This window comes from Pollachius pollachius (genome assembly GCF_949987615.1).
Source record: "Pollachius pollachius genome assembly, chromosome: 12".
Taxonomy (NCBI): Eukaryota; Metazoa; Chordata; class Actinopteri; order Gadiformes; family Gadidae; genus Pollachius; species Pollachius pollachius.
In genome coordinates this window covers 8,786,932-8,797,681 of record NC_136945.1, presented here as the reverse complement: position 1 = coordinate 8,797,681, position 10,750 = coordinate 8,786,932, and the positions used below count along the sequence as shown (strand labels likewise).

Below are 10,750 nucleotides of genomic sequence, written 5' to 3'. Positions count from 1 at the left end.
GCAAATTAAGCAAAGTTAAGCAAAAGTCAATTGGTTTGCACTGTGCCTGCACTATAGTGCACTATTATGAAGAACATAGCCAGCCTTATTTGTTTCTGACTTACACACGCAATCACACAAAAATGGGGTCTGAAAAAGTATTTTTTTACTATCATCTTTGCAGATGAAGTGGTGTTATTTTATGTTTTTTTTTATAAAACTTTTGTACACATTGAAACAGTTAAACTCTAATGTACTATAGTAATTTAAGTTTAAAGACGAGATTGTGGTTGTTGATGGCTACAATCCATACACAAATGTGTTTTTTACAAGCCACACGCTGGCTTATTAACAGGAATAAATGTGAACCAAGACATGTGTATCAAGCACACCTCAATAAAGCCCCAGAACAGCATAAGAAAAAGTCAACAAAAAATGTGTCAAGTATGTCACAAATTTGCGAAACATGCAAAGATCTTTGAGAATGCTTCACAAATACCAAAAATCTAAGAAACATTGTTGCTACTCGTGAAAAGGATACTTGTAATAAAATAAATTGGATTAATTAATCCCAGAAGGAACATTTGGGCAATGGTAAAGTAATGAGTAAAAAGTGCAAGTTGCAGAGGAAATAAGAGGTGGTTGAGATATTGGGCATCAGAATAGGTCACTTGAGGAAAGGCCTGGTTTGATATTAAGTGTTACATCAGGGAACAGATGGTAGGCAAGATACATATTTAGGGACAGTTATTCGATAACTATTGACTTAATCCACTACTTGGAGCGAACAACTTGCAGAGTAAGGCGTTGTTGGCCAAGGCATAGAATACTGTATGTGGGTTCTAAGATACAAAGGATTCAGAAAAATACACAAAACATAAGTGTTTCCCCTAGATCTTTTTGTAGCAGTGGTGCTGTGAATTGGTAACCTTAAAAAAATTGAAAAATAGCCCTTTAAATGGTTACTTCTGGTGAGATTTTTTGGGGAAAAATGTACAGATTGAGCTTCCAAATATGACATAACCATCAGTCAAGGTATCTGCTGAGACCAGATCATTGTGCCTTGAACTTGGCAGACTATTATTTTTTTGGCAGTGGCGCTGACAATCCAGCAGCAGCGGTGCGCCGCTGCTGAATGTATATAGGGGAAACACTGCATAACATTTATTAAACGCAAGGACATGCATGAATTTAAGGTGCAAAAATTTATTTTATGCTAAAATTTTGATACTATGCATGCTACCGAAAACAGAATAGGAGGCCATGCTGGGAAGGACTGAAGGACTAAAGAGTCACAAAATGGAGTGAATCAGGCTCAACATTGGTAAAGGTATTCAAACAAAATGAAAATGAATAAAAGAACTGAGACGAAGATGAATTGGTATATAGATAGAACAGTTAAAAAGGCACGTTTGTCTTGACATATTTGTCTTATGTCTACATACATTAGCCTTAAAAAAATCCTAAATAAAAGAAAGCACAACTGCATATTATATTTGGCATTGAAGCTAGTTTTGTAACATTAAAAAAAAAAAACAGTTCCTTCCTAACTGGTAAATCATTCAGTACACGTTTGTTGGCCACTGAGATAGCTTTGGATGTACTCAAAATGGCGACACAAAACAAAACTATAACAACCTGAGCGGTTGGCAACATGATTCACTCACAACACAGAACACAACTGAAAGTGTATTTCACGTGTCAACTGTGAACATGACAATTCAATACATTTTCTTTTTTACATTTAGAAAAAGAAAATAAATCTTGTATTGTACAACATAGTGAGGCGTTAGGTGTGTTTAATCTCACAGCAGTTTCCTTTACATGTTACAAGTCACAGCTGTAAAAGGAAAGTAGTTGAATAACCATTTTGCCAATATTATTGAATCCCAGAACATCCATGTCTGCCTGCTAGCATATCGTAAAGCGAGCGCTGCTGTCTTTAATTGACAATGGGGATATTTCAGTATCACTAGCCAAAGTCATTACTTAATGGTGCAGGAGAGAGGATTATCAATCACTGAGGGGGTGGGATGACTGATATTACACCTGATAAACGTTAGATCCTACGATAAGGCCTGTTCATAAGGAGTAAAGGATGCGTTTCCTGAGCACACTGGCATTCCAAAACACAGAGGTACCCTGCCTTAGGACTGGTGTAACATGATGCTAGTTCTGATGTTGACAACCTAGAGACCGCTTCACACATATTAGTCCATGGAAAGCAAAGGCTGTAATCCTGTTTTAAACAAAAAAATGAAGGCATGATGGTCCAATGGTTAGGCTATTTGAATCAAACCGAAAGGTACTGGGTTCCATCCCTATGTTCTCTGGCTAACCAGTAAACCTCCAACCATAACCCACCCCTTGTTCCTTAACATGTATCTTAGGTCTCTGATGCTGGATAAACACGCATACATACTGAAGAAGTAGTTAAATATGCAACAATATATCCTCCACAAACAAGCTTACTTTTATTTGACTTAACCTAAAACACCAACGATGCACACAGAAATATAAAGTGCCACTAAAGCCCAGCATCTCAACCATCATTACACACAGCAACAACTGAAGAACAATAAAAAAACATCAAACAAATAAACTACGTAGAAGACAAGCATGGCAAGGCAATGCAATATGACTCAGGTGCTCCCTTAATATCCGGTCTTGGGCGGATGGTGAGCATAAGCCGGGTTGTAGGCGGGCTGGCCATGGTCCGCTGGTGGGGGTGGCGCATTGGCCTGGGCGTGAAGCTGGCCAGGAGGTTGGAGAGGGTAGGAGGGCTGTTCTGGTGTGAAGGCAGCATGGCTGTAGGCCATCGGAGACGGGCCATAGCTCGGGCCCACTGGGGAAAACAAGCAACGTGTTTTCTTTAAATGCAACTTCAGGACTATTTCAGATTTCAACCGGCTTTGTATCTTTACAATGTAGTATATGCAAATCAGTAAAGGCAATTTCTGAAGATATTGCGGTTGGAATGCTGGCTGTTGAAAGGCTCATGCTAAACTAGATTGCTGACTTTAAATGATTTCTAACATTTTACGGGTTGAATGGATTTTGAACAGAGTTAAAGGTTTAAGGTTTTAATTTAGTAAGAGTAACAATATAAACATAAATAAGAGTTAATCCAATGGCTAAACTCATGTGATAGTTTGAGACTGGGACTAGTAGTATGATGTAGTATTAGTATGATAAGTGTGAGTGGTATTATTAGCATGATAGGCCTAATAGTCTGATAAGTAGTAAAACTACTAGTATGATATAATATTATTGGTATAAATATTAATACTTAATAAGTAGTATTGTTGGTATCTTAAGTAGAAGTAGTATTGTGAAACAGTGTCGGTACAATACATATTAATATTGGTATGATGTGTTTTGATGTATGATGCATGCATTGATGGTGTAGTATTATAATGATAACAAAGGTTAATACAATATTAGTGGTAACTTTGGCATTTGTTCACATCTAGTTTAGCGAGTTACCTTGGGTCACAAAATGATGAGGCTGATACTGCTGGAATCTCGAGTCTCGCTTTAATATGACATTTTGTAGCTAGCATCGTGTGAAAAATATTGCTCTTAAGTAGCAATAGCATCAAGAAAAATAGCCTACCTCCCTGTGTGCTTCTACCGTAGCAGTTAAAAGTCTCACAGAAATTGATAACTATAATGTTTTAAAGCTGAATGTTAAAAAGTATATCACATTTTAATTCGAAAAGTAAAAGCCGACCAAGACTCACTGGCTTCCTGGTAGGGTGGAGGCTGTCCAGGTGTATATGCTGGGTAGGGTGCTGGGGGCATGGGCTGACCACCGTAGGCTGGGGGCATGGGCTGACCACCGTAGGCTTGGGGCATGGGCTGACCACCGTAGGCTTGGGGCATGGGCTGAGCACCGTAACCAGGCTGGACAGGGACGGACTGGTAGCCTGGGACCTGGCCCCCCTGGTAGGATGGCCCCTGAATCCCAGGGGATGCTGTTGGCTGCTGGGGGTAATGTTGAGGTGTGTGTGTGACCACTGTGGTGTGTGTGGTGGTGGCGACAACCGCTGTCAAGGAGGATAAAGGATAGAGAGGGAGTAAGAGAGGGAGTAAGAAACTAAAAAGCCCTTCTCTGCCCAAACCATTTTAGAAACCTAAAAGGTAAACATTTGACAGCTACATTATGTTCGATTTAGTCCTTACACTGTATTAACAGTTTATTTACATTTACATTAAGGGCATTTAGCAGACACGTTTATCCAAAGCAACTTACAATAAGTACATTTTTCAGAAGAAGGTATTGCTACATATTCACAGACATATAGAAAGTTTGAGAAGGTTCTGATTTAGGCTAATACACTATGGAGGTAGATTTGTAGATTGACAGAGTCAATCTACAATGACTACCAGTATCTTTTCGTCCCCAGAATAGACCACTCTATTCTGTTTTTTTTATATATATGAAGAAAATCTATTCTCAATATTTCTTACATCATTGGTAAAGCACAAATCAATCCATCAATCAAGCACAAATCAATTCTCAAGAAAAGCGTTCCTTTTCTATGAAACGTTGGTGGGGCATAAGATTTCCCCTTGTTAATTTGGTTTGTGTGGAACCGAAAATCGGTTGCTATGGAAACGTGACGAGACACTTTAGCACTCTATTACCCCTGCTTTCTAGCAAGAGGAGCAGTATTTTTAGGCCAAATCGTTACTTTTGCATAAACGTTTAGCAAATAAATGTTTGCATAAATGCTTGCTTCCTGGGTAGAAGGAGGTTTAGTTTGCACGAAGTTTTGTTGCAGACAAATGTGAAACTTTCCTGTTTGATTCAGCGTCTTTGTTGCTCAAGAAGTTTGTTGCCCAATTAACATACAAAAGGGGGATGATTGCAAAAGATGCCATATGAATATGGACCCATTTTGGTTTTTAGGCCAGATTTAAGATAAACTGGAATCTGGTAAATGCTTAGGTAGCCACCAATTATAACCAAAGTTCCCACCTATCAAGCAATGTACTGCGGTACTACTTAAAGGGTTCCTTACGCCGTGGCTTGCGGCACATCTTGTAGAGGCAGCAGCAGGGACAGACACAGCAGGATATGATGATCAGAATGGCGATGACTACACACGCAACCGTGGAGCCGATGGTCAAGGGACTATTGGAACTGCCATAAACACATTTTAGAAAATCATTTGGTCTCATAAAATGAATGAATCAAAAGTAGTGGCAATAGAAAAACTATACTATAGAGGTCAAGTAGCATGATGAAGCATTAGTATGATTAGACAGTGTGAGTAGTATAAGTAGAATGATAGGTCTATTAGTCTGTTAAGTAGTAGAACTACTAGTATAATATTATTGAATAAATATTGATACTTTTAATATACTTAATAGTATTGTTGGTATCCTAAGTAGGAGTAGTATCATGAAACAGTATCGGTACAATGCATGATGCATGTATTGATGTATTAGAATGATAACAAAAGGTAATACATTCATAGTGGTAACTTTGACACAACTCGTTCACAACTACTTTGGCGAGCTTCCTTGGGTCACAGATTGATGAGGCTGATACTGCTAGAATCTCTGGAGTCTCGCTTTAATATGACATTTTGTAGCTTGCATGAGAAAGATAAGAACATAAGAAAAATAGCCTACCTCCCTGTTTGCTTCTACCGAAGTAGTTAAAACCTCACAGAAATTGATAACTTTCTAATGTTTTAAAGCTGAATGTTAAAAACATACTTCACATTTCTGGAGGAAAATTAATAACTCAAAAGTAGTGGCAATAGAAAAGTCTATACTATATCAAAAAGAGGTCAACGCAATCATGTAATTGCAGTTCAGCAGTATAAGTATTGACACACAATGTTGTGTGTCAATACTTAATATAAGTGAAGAGAACTTAATAGAATGAAATACCCGTAATCATTGCAGTACTCCTGACTATCTTCTGTGAATCGCCAGACGTAATCTCGACAACAATATCTTTCGTTACAGGATCCACAACAAAACATCGGGCATGTCTGTGCTGGGTGGTAGACAGCAACGATGTCACGGTAGGATTTGCAATTATTGTCTCCGGCTGTAAAGAGACAAACATGTTTGATGAGAGGAAGCCGGAAACATGGTTACGCGGACTCGATTATAGATATGCATGAATTAATGGCGTAATTGAAACATTGCAAACGGTCTCCACATAGATCCCCAGAAAAAAAAACTTCCCTTAAACCAGAACAGTATAAGGAATAGGCCTAACGTTGCTCTACCTCCTGTAGATGGATTGTAACTAATATCAATGATCAACGTGATGAATCTTGCCTGCTATATTCTGATCTAATGCAACATGCTGGCCTTAGCGAAATGGTACTTGCGTCAATAAAAAATAAATGTCGTCCGTCCACTTAATTTACCGGTTGAAATATACTAGTAGCCTAACAGTTACCTTCCTAAACACGACAGATACGTGGTAGGTTCGTTGAAACGAAAGCTAGAAAACGACTGATTACATGGAGTAGGCTACTCAAATATAAATATAAAATGATTTGTATTAAATACCCAACTGACCAGACACGATCGGGATCAGGATTGCAAATATAACACACTTGATAACACCAGAAAGGCCTACCGCCATGGCTATAACTATTTGTTGCAGGGAAGTTATCTCTCCTTCTCTTTCCTTGTTTTGTTTCAACGTAAACCACTAGCCCTGGTAGATCCATGTTATGATTCACATCCGGTGTGGCATCGCACTGGGTTAGATGACTTGTAATGTACCACCCTTTATGGGCTACATGGGATAGCAAAGATACCAAAAAAAAATTATATATATATATATATATATATATATATATATATAACTATAGTTGTATGGCGCCTTATAGTTATATAGTTGTATATACAACTATATAACTATAGTTGTATGGCGCCTTGTCACCGCCAAAAATCGTGAGCAGAAATTACTCGTGCCCACTGTTTTGTTCTTCATTTCAATAAAGAATCTTTGTTTAGCACTTGTCATTTATTATAAAGACGAAGCATCTTACATGCGACTTCACTATATGAACTCGGTACTAAATCTGCCCTGTATTAACAGTAATCACTCATTAGTAGGACCGCTACCGACACCTTCTGGCAACATGTGGAACTACAGATATCACCACATCCCCCTTTCTCTGAAGCATGAAAAACTAAACGCATCACAAGTGTCAGTAATTAATTTAGACAAATTTTCCATTAAATTGCATGGACTTCTTTTCTCATTATAGGTAGTAACAACAAACATCATAACTCATTCTTGGTATTTAGTTATGTAAGAAAAAACACAATGGCTAATTAATTACTGTAACTAAACTCAAACATTAATGCCATAACACATAACACATTAACTCATTTCCTTTTTTTTTTTTCACAGGTCAAGTCTCTCAGGTTTCTTGATATGTCTAGCGGATCTTCTTATCAGCATTTCACCTGGAAGAGAAGTATTAGTTAGATTATCAGTGTCTGTGTCTGTGTTGCAGTGTGCATTATGTGTGGAGATTGACTCGGACTCAGCATGGGTTTGACTGAGCTCTTGGTCTGGAACAATCTCTGGTGTTGCTGGTGTTTTCAGGAGACTGCGCCGGTTTCGCCTGATGATCTGTCCTTCTGGTGTTTTCACAGTGTAGGACTGTGGAGCGACCTCTTGAAGAACAGTAGCTTTCGTCGTCCATCCTTCAGGACTTTCAATCCTGACTGCGTCGTCCCTGGACAGTGGTGGAAGCGGCTTTGCTGTTCTGTCATAGAAATTCTTTTGTTTCATTTTCTGATGTTTCAGCTTTTGTTCCAGCTTTGGGCGTTTCTTTTGCTTTGCAGAGGTTGGAAGTGTTGTTCGAAGCTTTCTATTCATCAGCAGCTCAGCAGGTGACAGTCCGCATTCCAGAGGTGATTCTCTGTAGCTCAGTAGAGCCAGGTAAGGATCGGAAGCACTGTCTGCAGCCTTTTTCAACAGCTGCCTCAGGATGTGAACGCCTCTGCTTTGCCATTAGACTGTGCATACAGTGGGCTAGATGTGACATGCTTGAAATCATAGACTTTTGCGAAGTCTTGCCACTCCTTGCTACTGAAGCATGGTCCATTGTCACTCATTACTGTATGCGGAATGCCATGTCTGGCGAAGATGGACTTGGCATGTGTAATGACACAGTTGGATGTTGTGCTTGAGAGTAATGCCATCTCAGGGTAATTTGAGAAATAGTCAATTACTACCAAGTAATCCTTTCCTTTCAGGTGGAACAAGTCCATTCCTACTTTGTGCCAAGGTGTTGTTGTCACATCAGTTACCGTCATTGGCTCTTTTGTTTGTTTGTTTCTGTATTTCAGGCATGTCTCGCATTTGCCTGTCATGTTGTTAATGTCTTTGTTAAGTCCTGGCCAGTATACTGTGTCTCTTGCCCTTCTTTTACATTTTTCGACACCTAAGTGTCCTTCATGAATTCTCTGCAGTAGCTCTTTTCTAAGTGTGCGTGGAATGACTATTATGTTTTGTTTTAACAACAGTCCATTGACTACACTCAGCTCACCTCTGACGTGGAAGAACTGTGGACAGGATCCTGCAGCCCATCCATCCCGGATGTTCTCCATGACGCGCTGTAGCTCTGGATCTTTCACCGTCTCGTCGATGATCTGCCGGGTCTTGGCGTCGGACACAGGAAGCGCTGCGGACACCGTGTTGATGTGCACCTGGACATCTTCTTCAGTCGTGCTCGCACAACCCTTGATACGAGCTCTTGACAATGCATCGGCGAGAATGAGGTGCTTGCCTGGTGTGTAGATGAGTTCAATGTCATACCTCTGCATCTTCATCATCATGCGCTGTATCCGTGGTGACATTTCATTCAGGTTCTTTTTCATTATTGCAACGAGTGGACGATGGTCAGTCTCAACTGTGAAGGTGGGTAGGCCGTATATGTAGCTGTGAAACTTTTCAAGGCCAAACACTAATCCGAGACATTCTTTTTCAATTTGTGCATATCTGCACTCAGTCTCTGTCATTGACCTAGATGCATATGCTACAGGTTTCCAGTGCTCACCTTCGGCTTGTAGTAGTACCGCACCGATTCCATCTTTCGAAGCATCTGTCGACACCTTGATTCTTTGGGTTGGGTCGAAGAATGTCAGCACAGGTGTGGCAGTGAGTGCATCTTTGAGCTTTAGCCACTCGCGCTCATGGTTGGCTGTCCAGTTGAAGTTGTTTTCTTTGTGGAGGAGCTCACGCAGGTGAGTTGTTTTCGTTGAGAGATTGGGTATGAATTTCCCGATGAAGTTTACCATTCCCATGATGCGTAGGACACCTGGTTTGTCTGTGGGCTTTGGCATGTTCATTATGGCATTGATCTTTTCTTCATCTGCCTGTATTCCCTGAGCTGAGAGCTTGTCTCCGAGGAACACGATCTCTTGAGCAGCAAACTGGCATTTGTTTTTGTTGAGCTTTAATCCATTATCTTGTATTCGCTCTAGAACACTGGTCAGTCTCTGATTGTGCTGCTGGATTGTGGACCCCCATATAATTATGTCATCTACATAGGCTCTTACTCCATCCAGGCCTTCGATGATGTGCTCCATTGCCCTATGAAAGATTTCAGAGGCAGATATAATTCCAAAGGGGAGCCTCTGGAAACAGTATCGTCCAAAGGGTGTATTGAACGTACACATCTTGGTACTGCTCTCATCCAGCCTCAATTGCCAAAAACCTTGTGATGCATCCATTTTTGAGAAGTACCTGGCGCCTGCCATCTCGCTGGTGATCTCCTCTCGCTTGGGTATTTGGTAGTGTTCACGCTTGATATTTTCATTTAGGTCTTTTGGATCCATGCATATCCTAAGCTCTCCATTCTTTTTCTTTACGCAGACCATGGAATTAACCCACTCCGTTGGTTCTTCGATCTTTTTTATCACTCCAAGCGCCGTCATCCGCTCCAGCTCTTTCTTCAAGCTGTCTCTGAGTGCCAGTGGAACTGTTCTTGCGGCATGAACAACTGGCTGTGCGTTGTCTTTCAGTTGAATTTTGTATGTAAATGGCAGCATACCAAAACCTCTGAAGACGTCGGAGAAGTTCTGCACGATCGTGTCAGCAGAGTCAGGTGAGTCAGTCCTGCTGGTGTTGATCCGGTACACTCTTTTCACTAGCTCCAAGCTTTCACAGGCTTTGTCCCCTAGCAGTGAATCAAGTCCTTCAGGAACAACTGAGAAGAGCAGGTGATGCACTTTATCCTTGACTGTGACTTCCAGCTTGCATGTGCCTAAACACTCAATGCTCTGTCCATTGTAGTCTTTTAGTGCGAGTGTTTTCTTCTGTATTTTTGGTTTGTCTCTCATTGCCTTCACATCTGACATGCTGATCAAGTTTGCTTTTGCACCAGTATCTAGCTTCATTGTAACTACAGTCCCATTAATTTGCAGTGGTGCTATCCATTTGTCTGATTTAACAGCGTTTATCTGTGCTTTTGGTTCATCTTCACAGTTCACAGTGGAAATAAAGAATGTCTCACCTAATTCCGGATCTTCCACGACATTCACCGATCTTCCTCTCTGTTTCTCTTTTCGTTTCGAAAAACACTGTTTGGCAAAGTGATTATTGCCTTGGCAGTTGCTGCACTGCTTGCCGAAAGCAGGGCATTCTCTGGGCTTATGCTGTGTGCCGCACCGTTTGCACTGAAACTGTCCCGTTTTCTGTCCACTGGAATGTCCTCGACGTGCATTGTGGTGCCTAGAAATGGCGCTAACATCTGCCATCTCTCGCAGGTAA

At 40.6% G+C, this 10,750-nt stretch overlaps 1 protein-coding gene across 1 annotated transcript; it reads right to left on the bottom strand.

Annotated features, from left to right (window-relative positions):
- Positions 1-1,169: 1,169 nt before the first annotated feature.
- Positions 1,170-6,672, bottom strand: LOC307084364 (uncharacterized protein). Its single transcript, XM_079748720.1, has 5 exons — positions 6,532-6,672; positions 5,887-6,049; positions 5,007-5,128; positions 3,723-4,028; positions 1,170-2,824 (listed from the first exon to the last, which is right to left on the bottom strand). The coding sequence occupies exons 1-5, from the start codon at positions 6,596-6,598 to the stop codon at positions 2,634-2,636; spliced, it is 849 nt and encodes a 282-aa protein (XP_079604846.1). The 5' UTR covers positions 6,599-6,672; the 3' UTR covers positions 1,170-2,633.
- Between the last annotated feature and the right edge of the window lie 4,078 nt (positions 6,673-10,750).